Source organism: Sorex araneus, chromosome 6, assembly GCF_027595985.1.
Source record: "Sorex araneus isolate mSorAra2 chromosome 6, mSorAra2.pri, whole genome shotgun sequence".
Classification (NCBI taxonomy): domain Eukaryota; kingdom Metazoa; phylum Chordata; class Mammalia; order Eulipotyphla; family Soricidae; genus Sorex; species Sorex araneus.
The window spans coordinates 43508568-43524842 of NC_073307.1; the positions used below are offsets into that span (position 1 = coordinate 43508568).

The 16275-nt window shown below is 42.9% G+C and overlaps 1 protein-coding gene across 1 annotated transcript; it reads left to right on the forward strand.

Moving 5' to 3' along the window:
• The first annotated feature begins 723 nt into the window (after nt 1–723).
• CDO1 (cysteine dioxygenase type 1) lies at nt 724–15524 on the forward strand. Its single transcript, XM_004618172.2, has 5 exons — nt 724–1176; nt 4424–4501; nt 6376–6530; nt 13185–13354; nt 14685–15524. The coding sequence occupies exons 1-5, from the start codon at nt 1007–1009 to the stop codon at nt 14712–14714; spliced, it is 603 nt and encodes a 200-aa protein (XP_004618229.2). The 5' UTR covers nt 724–1006; the 3' UTR covers nt 14715–15524.
• Nucleotides 15525–16275: the final 751 nt, after the last annotated feature.

Below are 16275 nucleotides of genomic sequence, written 5' to 3' on the forward strand. Positions count from 1 at the left end.
ACAATGGTGTAGGGATTGGTGCTTCGTCGTCGTGAGCCTGAAACTCAATCATGAATAATTTTGTAACGTTGTAGTGCACGGTGATGTCATTTAAAAAGAAAAGAAAAACACTAGAAGATGAAAACCGAGTTTTTCGTGTTTGCACTAGTGACGCTTGAGACTCGAGTTATACTGTTAATGCAATGCGTTCCCTTTTTTTTTTTTTTTTTAAGGAAAATTTTGGCTTATTTTCACTTATCTTACGGAGAGTTTTAAAGACAAAACAGCTCCCGTGCTTGGGCACGGGAATGCATCCTCCGCCTCCGCAAGTCCTTCCTCTTTCCCCCGGCTCTTTCCCTCTCTCCTTCCTTCCCCTCTCTCGTGGCCTTTTTCTGATCCCCAGCTGGCTGGGTCCCAGCGTCACCCACCTGGGCTGCCCAGCCCCACCGCTCGGGGCTGCAGGCAGTGGGGGGCACATAGGGAAGGGAGCCGGGATGGGCAGCCAGATGGCGCCGGGTAAGAGCAGGGGACAGAGGTGGCGCGGAGCCCCGGTCCCTGCTTGGATCCTCGAGAGAACGCGGCGGGCGCGGGGCAGGATCGCGCCGCGCGCGGGGGCGGCGGGCGTGGGCCGCTCCCGCACGCTGTCGCCGCCTCCGCCGCGGTTCCCCGGCCTCTGCCCGCCTCTCCCCACCCTCCGAGGGGCGGTGGTACAGTCCCGCTGACACCCGAGAGCTTAAAAAGGGGCCCGGGAGGCTGAAGCCGGCAGCGAGGTCCTGATTTGTGTGCACGGCGCGTTTCCCAGCCGGCCCAGATTCGCCGCGCTGCCAAGAAGAGGGGTTTTCTCCTGAGATCTTCTGGGCGAGGGCTTCTGGCCTCTTTGTCCCCCGGCGGCCAGTGGCGTGTCCGCGGGTGCCAACGCGTGCGGGCGTGCAGTTGTGTGCGTGTAGCTAGCTGGCTGCTGGGACCCTCGTGCCCGCCCCGCCGCCGCTGCCCAAGCAAGCAGGGAGACGCGCCTGCAGCCAGAGAGATGGAGCAGACCGAGGTGCTCAAGCCCAAGACCCTCGCGGACCTCATCCGCATCCTCCATCAGCTCTTCGCGAGCGAGGAGATCAACGTGGAGGAGGTGCAGGCCGTCATGGAAGCTTACGAGAGCGACCCCGCCGAGTGGGCAACGTACGCCAAGTTCGACCAGTACAGGTGAGCGTGCACGAAGCCCCGCGCCGCGAGGATCCGCGCGTGGGTGCGTACAGGCCTCCGAGTCGCTGCACCAGCGGCGGAATAGCGACGGGGTGGGGCGCGGGGGAGGGAAGCGGAGACTGGCAACCCTGGGCTTTTGCAGAAACCCCCGTCGCGCCGCGCCCACCCTCCCTGGACTCGCAAGCAGTTTCTACCGGAGCCGCTGCGTCTGGCTCCCCGGCGCTCCGAGCTTCGGGCTGCAGCGGGATCGTTGGCTCCGAGCTTCGGGCTGCACCCCGGTGCTCGCAGGGACCGCGGCAGGCTCAGCTCCGGGAGGCCACCGAGCCGCGGAAAAACTTTGCTGTTCTCTCTTCCAAAACGCCACTCGTGCTCCCGGGCTCCGACGCAGAGCCCTTTCCCCAGTGGCGACAGATAGCACGCGGCGCTGCCGGGAGGCCGGGTGCCCGGGGACGCCCCGAGTCCTGCCCGCCCGCGGCGCTCAGAACGGGCGGTGCCCGCAGGAGCGATCCCCGCCAGCCGCGGGGAGAAGTCCTGGCCACCTGGCACCTCCCAGTAGGGGGCAGCTGGTCATTTTTCTTTCTCCGGTGCCCCCTCCGTTTCAAACCTGTGTAACTTGCAGTGCGCTTACTTAAATCCACTGTCAGGTTCACCAGTTAAAACCCCCACCCATCCCTCTTTCAGCCCCTGTTAAAGCGGTTTGGTTTTTTCGGATCCTTTGTTCGGGAAGTGGTCTGGAAGACCGCGGCTTCTCAGAGGTGCCCGAGCTGTGCGTGGAACTCTGATTAGGTTGGGTTCGTAAGTGAACAAAGCACCCCCCTACAATCCTCCAGGGCAGAAATATAATCAAATCACCCCAGAGGATGAGTTTCTTTCCCGAGGGGCAAAGAGAAAGAAGTGGGTCCGGGAAAAAAAACGGTCAAACACTTGTCCTACGGCTGTGAAGTCTTGGGTTCAATCCCTATCACAGAAGGGACAGAAAAGATTTTTTTTTTAAGAAAGATTAAGGTGTTTTTGGGAACCACTTTCACCTCATCATCACCTTCCCTCAAGACAATGTTTTATCAGGCTTAATTGCATGAGTTATTTTAACCTATGTTAGGTTCTAAAATTTTAAAACGGAAGTGTCTTTAGATCTTATTTTAGATATTTACTTTAGATACTTCCACTTGCAAGTATCTGCAAGAAATTCCTTTGTCCCAATCAATTCCTGGCTAGCTCCTTTAGTGACGTCCACTAAAGCCACAGAGGATAATTTTCCATCGGGTACTATTAGCTCCAGGTTATTCAGGACTTCTTGTGGACCAGGAACTCTTCTGCACAAGTATTAATGCATTTACCTCACAACAGTGCTTGAGATAGGTACCATTCTTCCCCTTATCTTACAGGCAATAAAAACTTGAGTTACCTCATAACCTCCATCTAGGAGATCTTCTATCAAATCTTAGCGCATGGAGTCAACCAAGTATGACTCTTCTCGAGCCTATACTCTACAACCACTATAAAACTCCCTGAAGATACATGGAGTTTTCCTCTCCCTGGATAATTGGCCAAGTGAAATTAATAGAGGGTGGCATGTAAAGGATCTTATTCTAGATCAGAAGTGTTTTCTAGGGATATATTAGCAGCCATAAACCGTTTGAATTGCAACTACTTGGGCTCTTTTATTCCATAGGCATCTGAGGGATAACAGGAACATGGGTGCAATTCTGACTGAGCACTTGGTGAAGTAGGAAGGGAAGAAGTTGGAAGAGCAGAGATCAGTTCGATAATGTGTTTTTCAAAGAATGGAGTCCTAGCTATGAAGGATCTGACCTCTGGCCTCGGGAAGACCAGTGCTAAAGAACCAAAAGAGAGTTTAAGTTTCAGTGTGAGCCAGAGTCAATTCCCTGGAAGAAACCCCAGAGAAGTAAAAGGGGGTGAACTTTAAGAGTGGTGGAGGAAGAAGGTAGGGCTCTGGAACAGGAAGTGAATTTATTGTGAAATTGAAGACATAACCCCTTACAAGGTCCGAGGTCAGAAGAGCCTACAAAGTATGGAAAACTCACATCAAAAAGAACTTACAACTCAAGTCTTAGAGATCCTGACTGAAATTTAGGAGAGTAGAGGCCCTAAGAAGGTCCAATATCTGGGTTCAATATCTGACATAAAATATTTTCAATAATTCGTAAAAAATAAATAGATGGCCATGTCATCAAACATTAACCCCAAAACACTATCAATATTCCTAAAAATTCTTTAAAATTAAAAAAATGACTTTCTAAATTAAATTCTTCATTATCAGAATTGTATTGATTATAATGTTGTCAATTTTCCCTCTTGAACCAATATAAATTTTAAAGTAAATATTTTTCCCTGATGGCATGGTTATAGTTGTTTTATTTTGCAAACTACCACTTTCTCCTTACTAAAAGGGTTAGGTATTATGTGACTTCATTATGAATACTTTTTTTTTTTGGTTTTTGGGTCACACCCAGTGATGCTCAGGGGGGGTTACTCCTGGCTCTGCACTCAGGAATTACTCCTGGTGGTGCTCAGAGGATGATATGGGATGCCAGGAATCAAACATGGGTCAACCGTGTGCAAAGTAAATGCCCTACATGCTGTTCTATCACTCTGGCTTTTTTATGAGTACTTTTGAATGTGATTTGTGACTGGGTTTTAATGAAAGAGGGGGATACTGGAAATTATTTAATGAAAACTTGTCCCTCACAGTTGTGGTTTAGCTACTTGACTGGATAAAAAAAATAGAAATATTCTTGCATACAGTAATGCACTTTGCAAGTACCTTTTGTGAGAAACTTACTCTTTTTATCAGCTTGAGCCACTCACATAAGAATCAAGGAATTTGCAGGTTTTGTATTTTCTCTTACTCTAAGTCATTAATTAAAACATAGCATTCTTATCTTTTGGTTGGGGTTTGTGTTTTTGTTTTCTTGGGTGGGGAAGCAGCGTGCCAGGGATCTACTCAAAGCCTTAAGCCTACACAGCATGTACTCTGCCCCTGAGCTACATGCTTGGCCAGAAGCTGAGTATCTTAAAATGTGGTGATTCAACTTATAAAAATGTCCAAACCAAACTTTGCAAAGAAGTATTTACTTTTATTTGTGCCAGAATTTATTTTTAATTAGAAAACCACATTCATCTTTACTTAGAAACATTGGTGAAAGAAGGATACTTTGTGACACTTGTTTTTCCCCTGTTCTGGTTTATCAACTAACTTTTAAACTTCTGAATATTTTCTCTTTAGATATACCCGAAACCTTGTGGATCAAGGAAATGGAAAATTTAACCTCATGATTCTGTGTTGGGGTGAAGGACATGGCAGGTAATCTAGCTCTTTATTTACTGTTTCCCAATACCCTCCCCCCCATCCAGAATATCTATTCCAGTTTATAGAAATATACAGTGTCATACTGGCCACAAGATTTGGAAACCTGAAAATTTTTATTTTGTAAATATTTGTTCAAGAAGTTTCTTAATGCCCCCCAAAATGCTCAAGGAATTAGTTCCATTGAGTTAGGCATAACGCAAGCATATCAAAACTAGCTCTCCAAATGAGTAGTAAATCCAAGGAGAAAACTTATCAGTTTAACTCAATTTCTCTTTGTTTTCTCTAGGGTTAAACTTTATATAGGTTTGTGCTAACCTTTGACCTCTGTGGTGCTTTGAATTGTGTAAACAATTCTGGGACCAAAGACCAAGGCCTCCAGATTTGGAGCCAGAAAAGCAATTTATAAACTGAGAAAATTTCTTTCTCCTTCTAATTGACTTTGTTATATTGCAGGTATACAAGTTTAACTAAAAGAGATTCTATGACTTGTAATTCCTCAATTTTTTTCTTAGTTGATAGGTTAGCAATTCTTTTTACCAACTGAATGTTGCTATCTTTTTGAGCTATTCATCAGAACTTTGAATGTGGCAAAAACAATAATCCAGATCCATTTTTGATGGGAGAAAGGAATCTGAATGTATAAATGTTTGCGAAGTTATGTCTGTAGAGCACATTTATTTTCTCATGTATTATGGAACTATTTTTATTCATTCTCTCTCAAAAAAAAAAAAAGTAGAGCAGCGTCCACAGCATTGCTTGGTAATGGGGAGCAAATCCGGGGCTTTATACATGCAACATATGTACTCCTTCCCTTTGAACTATCTCCTCAGTCTTTCTCTGAATCTTTTAAAGCATTTATATGGCTGGAGTAGAATAGGACTCTGGATTTTGGAAAGTTCCTCTTATAATATATGATAAAGGTCTATAGAATTTTGACATGAGACAGATGCCAAGAGCTTATATCTCTAATATTTTTGTCAACTATACAACTACTCAATGGATTTAAATAGTACTTATGCTAAGATTACATGAATATAAGGTATTTTCCCAAATCCAGTATGCTTTCTCACACTGTGTTGGAAGATAATCACAGATGAAATACCCAAAATTTACAAGATGTTGAGCTTATCTATGCTTTACAGTGGAATGTGGACTGAAAATGCACACTTTTTTCTCCCAAAGGAAGGGGGTGGAGGGAAGCATGAGAAAAAGAAAACTAAATGTAAAGCACATCCAGTAGGCTGCAATTATTATAATGATTATCTTCATCCTTTCTAACATTTTTTTCTAGTCTGTTTTTGTAATTAAGTTCTAGCCCAGTTTAGCTGAATTTATTAAAAACTGTATCTCGGAGCCAGAGAGCTAGTACCGCAAGTAAGGCATTTGCCTGGCACTCAGCTAATACCAGTCAATTCCTGACACCTTATATGGTTCCCCAAGTACCACCAGGAGTAACCCCTGAACACAAAGCCAGGGCTAAGCCCTGAGCACCTCTAGTGTGACCCCCACAAACAAAATGTAATAAAAGCTGTATCTTAGAGAAGAAAAAGAGGTTGCCGCTTTATCTTTGTATTATCAAAGGAGTATCAAACAAATTTAAGAGAAATGAACTGTTTACTAATAGAGGTATGCATGCAACTATCATATCCATCTCTGATATATAGTGATGTGGAAAACACTTCATATTGTGCCCTCAACAATGATGATCTATAAGTGAATGAGTTCACTATACGTGAACTATAAATCCAGCTGAAATAATTAAGGACTGGCAGGCGTCCTATTGACAGCGTACAGCATTAGGCACACCGTTCCTGTCTCTGGGTCCTGGGCCCTCACTGAGCTCCATTTGTCTCTTTGTGTCTCTGTAGCAGTATCCACGATCACACTGACTCCCACTGCTTCCTGAAGATGCTCCAGGGAAATCTAAAGGAGACATTGTTTGCCTGGCCTGACAAAAAACCCAATGAGATGACCAAGAAGTCAGAACGAATCTTAAGGGAAAACCAGTGTGCCTACATCAACGGTAACATTGATTGATACCGTTCTCCAAGGGAAAGTGGGAGGGCAGGGATTTTTCCGATTCGGAATATTGTTTGCTTACACATGTGCAGTCAAATTAGGATCATTGAGTCAGTTTTTCAAATACTTGAGAAGTGACCTAAAAAGCTCTGGGGGTTTAATTTTTAAGCCTTTGTATCTTTATTGGAATCGCTGACTAGCAACATATGCTTGCAATGGAAAGTTATTTACCTGCCAAGTCTTAGCACATGAGAATCAAGTATGAATTTCCATAAGTAAATCCTTTAAATAAACATAATGAGGTCAACTTGGAAATATTAGACTCTGCATTAGAAAATGTAAAGAAATGTTCTGGAAGTAATTAAGAATGCTTGCTAGGGGCTGGATTGATAGCACAGCTGTAGGTCGTTTGCCTTGCATGTGGCCAACCCAGGTTAGATTACCAACATCCCATATGATCCCCTAAGCACAGCCTGAGGGCATGAGCCAGGAATAAACCCTGTGCAATGCTGGGTGTGATCCAAAAGAAAAAACAAGTTAAAAAAAGAAAAAGAATGCTTGCTAGTCCCTGTTTTTCTAAACTGCACACAGCACATGAGAGTATTGTCATGGTAAGCTTTATAAAGCACACTGATTAACGATGATTTATAGACATGCTTATTTTTATCCTTTATCGTTAATGATTATTATAGAGATCCTCACTTGCCATGCTTGGAGTGCCATGTGATGCTGGGAATCCAGCCAAGGGCCTCACACATGACAGACATGTGCTTTACATCCACATCTCTGACACCTACATACCAAGAATTCATTCTTTGCCCTAAATGTAATATGGAAGAACCAAATGCTTTTCAGAAGGAGATAGCAATTAACATTTATATTCCGAAGGGGGTTAATAAGTCTCCAAAAGGCTCATCAAAAGTTATGTAGAATCATTTTAAATTCCCATTTACAGGTGAGATTGCCATAATGTAGGAAGATTAACTTGCTTGCCCACGGCCTCTCAACTTTTCAGTCGCAGCCTGGATTTGAGCAAAGTAATTTGATTCCAAAGCCCAGAGTCTCCATCAGGATACTTTTGTTCCACTTATATAAAGTAAAATTTTAGAGGTTTTTCTGGCAAAGCAGAATCTTTCTTATTATGTCTTGTCAGTTCAGTATTGACTTTGATACTTGGCCAAGATGGGATTTGTTGACTAAATGTAAATTGCTAGTCATGCCCTACCACTGTATTCCTCTCCACCCCAGGCACCTTGAGTGCGACCCCAGAGATGTGGGTGTAGCTTGAGCACCACCGGGTGTGGTCCAAAATCCTAAATGAAAACAAACAAGGACAGGAAAAGAATGCAAGCACCGGCAAGGGAGACGCCTTAGAGGGCAGAAGCACATGCTTTTCCTGCAGTAGCTCTGAGCTTGACCCCTAGCACCATCACGGTCCACCAGCCCTGCCAGAAGGCAAAAAAAAAAAAAAAAAAAGAATAGAACCCAAGTCATGTATCAAGAAGAGACCTAAAAGGGATAGAGCACAAGCCTTGCAGACTCCAGACCCTGAGTTTGCTCCCCAGCACTGCATGGACCCCTCTGGCAAGGTCAGATGTGAGCCCTGGTGACCCCCAGCATAAAACAAGGATGGGGATGAAGGAAAGTCATTTACAAAGAGCTTACAAAGGTGTTTATATTTGTAGGGTTTTCTTTTCCTGCCTTTCTTTTGTTATTGTTTGGTTTGAGGGTCACGCCCAGTGGGTGCTCAGGGCTTACTCCTGCTTTGTGTTCAGGGAACCGTATGTGGTGCTGGGTATCAAACCTGGGTCAGCTATGTACAAGGTGCTTGTTTTTTATGTAGCGGGAGACTCTGTTGAAAGTTATATATAGATATGTATACACACACACACACACAAACAAACACAAACACATATATGTAGAGAGAGGAGAGAGAGTGCATATTAGATTTCTAAGAACAAGTTTGTGACCTGTACTAACTCACAGTTAAACTGGAAGTCTTTCAGATCCATGACTTTCACTTGAGTCCTAGATGAGATCATAAAGGATAGGTTAGTTCGTGTTGGTCTCTGCAGAACGCTGGAGGGGACAAACAGGCAAGATAAGTGAGTGCCCAAAGAAAGCCAAGAGCAGGGTGCGTACAAGTCCCATTCCCAAATGGGCAACAGTCACCAGTACACTCTTATAAGATCAACCTGATCTCTTTCCCCAGGGAAGCTAGAGGTTCTAATTTTGATGGAAAATGTTGCTGACTAATATGGGATGGAATAAGCTAAATATTTATGAGGATGAATGATGCAGGATAGTTTAAAAGCCACACATTGTCAAACTTTCGTTTTTATACAGATGAAGGAGGCAGATGTAGAACTGGATAGTTATCAGGGGGAGAGGCTGACGGCACACTCAGGAGTGATTTTGCTGGGGAAGAGAGGGAGAACGGAAGAATGAGGCAGGAGTCTCATGCGAAGAGAGTAAAGTAGGGTCACAGTCTAGAAGGCCTGCTCATAGGTGAGAGCTTTCTTTGGTCAGTAGAATTTTGTTTGGGAATGGAGGGGAGGAAGAGTAAATGGGGGCAGAGAGGTCAAGTTACCTAGCATAGTAGACAAAGCATAGACATGGCTTGGAACTAAACAGGCATATAAGTGTCACCAGGAGAGGTGCATTATTACTGTAACAGTAACATACTCATGGTCTTAATCTTAAAAGGCTTCCACTCCAAAGGATTAGTAATTCTGGGGGTATTAATGGTAGGAATCAGACACAAGGCTCAGAGACTTTTCTGAAGGATGGGTAATTTTTTTGTTGTAGAGTTTTCAGAATTGTCTAGTATATATGGGATGGGATGTGTGTGTGTGTGTGTGTGTGTGCGCGCGCAATGAGCAATGGGATTACAGTGATACAGTGATACAGTATTCGATAATCAAAATTAATTTTTTATTAAATCAAGGAAATAAAAGCATAAGGCCACAGAGGTGCCTCCCTTGACTGCACTTCCCCTTCCTTGTTTTTTTTCCCCCTTTTTGCGCGCGCATGCATTTGCATTTGGAGAAACTAATCTTTCTTTGTATGAAGAACAGTCGGTTCTTAGGAAGTCAACTTCTGTCTAAAATTATGCTCAAGGCAATATATTAGGAAACTAGTAAGCTATTAAAGATCAAAATTTTTAGATCCTAGAGTTAAGCTCCATTTTTAGAAAAAGGAGAGCGCTCAACAGGTTCAGCTCATGCTCTGCATGCAGGACTCCTGGGTTCAATCCTCAGCAGGGTGTGGCCTCCTCCATCCCCCTCAGCGTCATCCCACCCCGACATTCAAAGGGGTCCAAGTGGGGGCAGAGCCAGGAGTACCCTCTGAGCACCAACAGGTGTGGCGCTCAAAGAACAAAACCAAATGAATAAATAAAAATTGTATTTGATAATCTCAGAGATCCCGGCAAGCTACCAAGAGTATCTTGTCCACACAGCAGAGCTACCCATGGAGTATTCAATATGCCAAAAACAGTAACAAGTCCCACAATGGAGACGTTACTGGTGCCTGCTCAAGCAAATCGATGAGCAATGGGATTACAGTGATACAGTGATACAGTATTCGATAATCAAAATTAATTTTTTATTAAATCAAGGAAATAAAAGCATAAGGCCACAGAGGTGCCTCCCTTGACTGCACTTCCCCTTCCTTGTTTTTTTTTCCCCCTTTTTGCAGTGCCTGGGAAAAAGCCAAGGTCTCAGCCATGCAAGGCTAGTGCTCTCCCATGGACCTATGCCCCAGTCTGTATTCCTTGATTACTCCTCAGACTCCTACCTGTATAAAATTCTTCTCAGCATATTGTGTGCACCTTGGGTATTGTCGCTCCTGAAGACACATTCCCCGGGGCCATGTCTGTGTGTGCTGGGTGCTCAGTCATAGCTCTCATTCCTCACGTCACCAACACTTCCCTCAGCTCCTTCCTGTTGCTGCTCTGATCCTGATTCCTGATTTCATGGTTGCTTCATTCATGGTCTTTGTTCTTATTTGGGTGGGGCATGTCCTGTAATACCTCTCTAAGAAAAGGCTTGTGGAAGGTAAATCTCCAAGACCTACTATTTAAAAATCTCTATATTAAACTATTATTAACATGATAGATACTTTAGTTGAATATGGACTAATAATGTGGCACATATCCCCTCTCAGAACTATGAAAAACATTCTTTGTCTTTTAGATTCCATTCTTCTTATTGAAAGATCTTTTTTAAGTTTTCTGATTGTTGTTGTTGTTGTTGTTTGGACTGGAGCAATAGCACAGCGGGTAGGGCGTTTGCCTTGCACGCAGTCGACCTGGGTTCAATTCCTCTGTCCCTCATGGAGAGCTCGGCAAGCTACTGAGTGTATCCTGACCGAATGGCAGAGCCTGGCAAGCTACCCGTGGCATATTTGATATGTCCAAAACAGTAACAACAAGTCACAATGGAGACGTTACTTGTGCCCGCCTGAGCAAATCAATGAACAATGGGACGACAGTGCTGTAGTGTTACAGTTGTTGTTTCTGGGCCACACTTGGCAGTGCTGGCTCTGGCTCTGAGCTCAGGGATCATTCCTGATGGGACTTCCGGAACCACATGGGGTGTGATGATTGACCGCCCCCCCTACCCCGGATCAGTCATATTGTCTGACAGACAGCTGTACTGTCTCTGGAGCACCATTCTGATTCTTGAATGTTTCTATGAGTTCTGTTTTTTTCTAGAAACTCTTGGCATATTGTGGGCAGCTTTGCTCCTCATATGACAAGTAATGTTCTTGTTTCATTACTGTTATTTGTTTAATGGGCCATCACTGGGTTTTCCCCAACTAAAAATGTGTGCCCTTCAAAGTTTAGATTTTCAAGTTATCTCAAGTATATTTTTGGTGATCTGTTTATGAAACTTCTATTGCTTTGATATTAAACCTCTTGAGCTGGTCTGGTTTTTAAAAAATATTTTCTGGGGGTCAGAGTGATATTACAGAGGGTAGGGCATCTCCCTTTCATGAGGCTAACCCCAGTTCGATTTTTGGCATCCCATATGGTCCCTTGAGCATTACCAGGAATGATTCACAAAGCACAGAGCCAGGAGTAACCCCTTAGCATTTTGGGTGTGCCCCCCACCAAAAAAAATACCACACCCCCAAAAAATATTTCCTGTTTTATGTCTGAGTGTGGGGGTTATACCCAGGTCTGAGTTGGGGCTAGGGAATAACCATGAGGTGCCAAGGATCAAACCAGGCTTCCCACATACAGAACTGCATTCCTTTGAGCCATCTCTCCAGCCCTCTTTTTTCTTTGAGTCTTCCTCAGATTTTCTTGTCTTCAGTTTTTTGGGTAATTTTTTTTCTTCCTGCCTTCACCTTTTTATTGTCAATGATTTCTTTTATTCTTTGGACCTTCTTATTATTTTCTCTTACCTCTCTGAAACATATTAATGATGTATTTTATTTATTTATTTTTTAAATCTGAATTATTGTCAGTTTCAAGTGACTTTTTTGTTTAAAGTTCTGGCCTCTCTCTGTCTTCCGTATTAGACACATTGCTCAAATGTCTGGTGGCTTTGTTGTGAAAATATTTAAAAACCTAGGCCGAAGAAAAGTTCATTGGTAGCTCTGAACACGTGGATGGTATTTGCCTACTAGGCTTCATTCTAAGATTTTCTAGCAGAGCATTATCTTTGGACCAGAAAACCAGTGACAGTGACAGTTATCTCCAGAGCTCTTCTCTTAAGCTGCTCAGATTTCCAGAGACACCAGTGTCTATATGACAGTGTTCCAACATCTAGGTGGTAAAGAAAGAAGAGGACTTATCATTCCTGTGTAAATGCCCATTGTTTTCCTCCTGGGATTCACCAGTTCGAAGTTCACCATTGTTTTGTTTTGTTTTTTTTTTTTTTTAGAGACTAGATCTCAGACTTCTACTGAGAGAAGTAGACAGAGGGAAGCTGAAGGAAAATTATTCTCTGATGAGAATAATATGAGATTCTTCTCCTCAGAGGCTTTCAGCCAGCCCTTTCTGGTGTATTTAGGCTTATCTTCACTTTCATTTTCAGAAGTAACGGCAGCTGCCAAATTCTGAGATACAGATCTCAGGTTATTTCTTGACTGGTCCCTTTAGTGGTTTCAGATTTAGCTTTGTCTCCTCTGCAAAGCCATTTTCCTACGTTCAGGCTTTCAAACTTGGGTGGATGTTTTCTCTAATTCCCATTTTGTTTTTGTGTTTGTATGTGAATGCCTTTTTTGTGTCCTCTTGCTGCAATTGTAGGGGCTTTTCAGAAAAGAGGAGCATGCAAACCAATTAGTGACTTTAGTTGGAGATTGAATTCTAACTCTAGGCCTGGAGCAATAGTACAGTGGGTAAAGTGCTTGCCTAGTTTGAGGTCAATCTGGGTTCAATCCCTGGCACCCCATATGGTTCCCCATCCCCTCACCCCCCACCCCCATTCCACACCCACTCCCGCCAATCCTGCCAGGAGTAATCCTGAGCATCACCAGGTGTGGCAAGCAAACAAACAAAAAAGAATAAATAAATAAAAATGAATTCTAACTCTATTAGTTCCCCCATTTCCACAGGTAAATTACCCTCTTCGTGAGTAATTCCGATTTGACCTAGATTTACCAACTAAGCTCTTTCCTCTGTTTTTTCCTCCTGGGTGTTGTTTAGATTCAATCGGCTTACACCGGGTAGAAAATATCAGTCATACAGAACCTGCCGTGAGCCTTCACTTGTACAGCCCACCTTTTGATACATGTCATGCCTTTGATCAAAGAACAGGACATAAAAATAAAGTCACCATGACTTTCCACAGCAAATTTGGGACGAGGACTCCATTTGTAAGTATAATTGCTCTCTCCTGGTTTAAAATGTTTTGTGCATTCACCGCATTACCTTGCATGCATTGATTTTTCATTTTTTGAATATCCTACAATTTAAATATTCTTTAATTGTACAAGAGAAAACTTTTCTTGAAGGAAAGGCCTATTATGTCCTTCAGCTTTAGCTTTTAAGGCTATATTTTCGATTTTTTTTTTTTAAAGTAACACATTGAGGTCTTGAGCAAGAGCACAGCAGGTGGGGCATTTGCCTTGCACGTGGCTGACCCGGGTTCAATTCCCAGCATCCCATATGGTCCCCTAACTACCACCAGGAGTAATTCCTGAGTGTAGAGCCAGGAGTGACCCCTGTGCATTGCTGGGTGTGAACCAAAAACAGCCCACACACACACAAAAGTAACACCTAGATTAGATATAACTGTTTATTGAGAAACTTCAAAATGTATTTTAATCCCTAAAGAAAACGTTTTATCCTCATTTATTAATGAAGTAATATGAAAGCTCTACTTTTGACATAACTGCTAGTACAGTGATTGAATGTTTAAAAGTCTCATTTGCAATACAGATAACTTGCAAATTAACCCATATATAGTGGAGACTTTATTCTGGATGCATGAAGAAACTTACATGCTTTTACAGTCAAGTTGCCTTTTCTTTGTGTAGTAATGCTATTTAAACCATAAATATATGAGTAGACTATAGCACTCTGTTCCTCTTTTTTTGTTTTGTTTTGTTTTTGGGTCACACTTGGCGATGCACAGGGCTTACTCCTGGCTCATGCACTCAGGAATTACTCCTGGCGGTGCTCGGGGGACCATATGGGATGCTGGGATTCGAACCCGGGTCAGCCGCGTGCAAGGCAAACGCCCTACCTGCTGCGCTATTGCTCCAGCCCCTCTGTTCCTCTTTAAGGAATAAGTGTTTCCACTTAAAATCAATGAAACAACTAACAACTAACTAACAGAATATGGTATGACAATCTTCTACCTGTGGTGAACTTAACTGGTCATGGTAGTTAACTATGCTCCTGAAAATAGTTATTTAGTTATTGCAGTGCCCAGAAATAGACAAAAGGACAAAAGGGACTGAAAATACTCCTCTTGAAGCTGATGCAGATACAACCTTGGAGATGAACTAAGACAGAATTTCTGAAATTATTGCCCAGCTTTGTTATCTGATTCCGGTAATTCCTGAATCTCATCACAGGAATAAGGAAACAGGGGTTCTTGGCCACCACAGAATTTCGGTACCCTGTTTAAACAGAACCCCAGGAGGGCAGGCTGAAATGTCTCATGCAGATATTCTCACACAGCATTCTGTTTTCTTCCAGACAACTTTAGGATCCCTAGAGAACAACTGAAAATACCTGAAACGCCTGAGGTTTCACTTTATGTTCCGCTGAAAGTTTTGCTGTGAACAAGAAGGCCCGTCGCCATTTGCTCTCTAGTAATCCACTACATTTAAGCACCACTACTTAGATATGCTACAAGGCAGAGGTTAATTCTAAGGTATTAAATAAGCAGATAGTGCCCTGAGCTAATACAGCAGAAAAACTTCATTAAATACCAAAAAATTTTAAAAAAGGAAAAAAAAGAAAAAAAAAGTGGTTAGGGAGGGGACTTGTGATTTTAAAGGCCAAATCAAGTGTTCTCTTAGTTCCATCCTCAGACCAACTGGAACCATACTGAGAATGCCAACGGGAGGGTTATTTTGTTTGTTTTTGGGTTTTTTTTTATATGTGTATATATATAGCTTTTGAAAAATTCCTTGGCCTCTGAACCATGATTAGCTATAAATAAAACCCAGAAACCACACACATCAAAGCCTGCCCTATTACTTGGAGGACTAAATATTGATGCCTGTAATATTCTTTTTAGCTTATTAATATTTGAAGATGATAACTTCCTCAGTCTGCAGATTTTGTTTTCCCCATCTTATTTTACAAATTCCTTTACTATAAATAATAGGCAATTGTGGATCAACTTAAGGCATGTTGCCATTTGGTAATGAAATGAAGAGCAGAGGATTTCAAAAAGTTCAGGTACTTTTCTAACCCACAGCAAACCAAAACCAGAAACTCATGTCAGAGGTGTCCAGTGGTCTTTGCTGAAGACTTGATACTGCTACCAAAATTGCTGACTAATTTTAATAAAATTGGATTTGAATACAATTTGAAGTTGTGTTTCTGTTGAACATAGAATTTCGTGTAGTTTATGGGACCAGAGAGTTAGTGCAGCAGGTAAGGTACTGTACTTGGACATGGCTGTCTTGCACGTGGCTGACCGGAGTTGCTCCTCAGAACCAGATATGGTTCCCTGAGCACTTCCAGCAATGATCCCTGAACACACAGCCAGGAGTAAGCCCTAAGTACATTTAGGTGTGACTCCCATCCCCCCAGAATTTTTTTAACAATTTTATATAATTTAATTTTTAGGTTTAGGTAGGCTACCAAATGCGCGGTGAAGATTTCTGAGGATATTGAAATATGAGTGGGCCCAAACACAGCCCTGCTTGACATCCTGTCCATTCTCACCTCCAGAATTGACCTTGCTCACTACTTCTCATGCCGATGTTCACCATGGAGCCAACTTCCTTCTGAAACACACATTTTTCACAATTGTATCTTCCAAATCAGGACTTCTTCAACCTTTTTTTAAATTTTATTTATTTTTTTATTTTTTATTGAGTCACCATGTGGAAAGTTACAAAGTTTTCAGGTTTAAGTCTCAGTTATACAATGCTCGAACACCCATCCCTTCACCAGTGCACATATTCCACCACCAAGAATCACAGTATAGCTCCACCCCGTCCCCCCACACCACCCCTATCCCCCCCTTGCCTGTGGGCTGAAGTGATAGATAGTACAGTAGGGAGGTCATTTGCCTTGCATGCAGTTGACCTGGATTCGATTTCCGGCATCC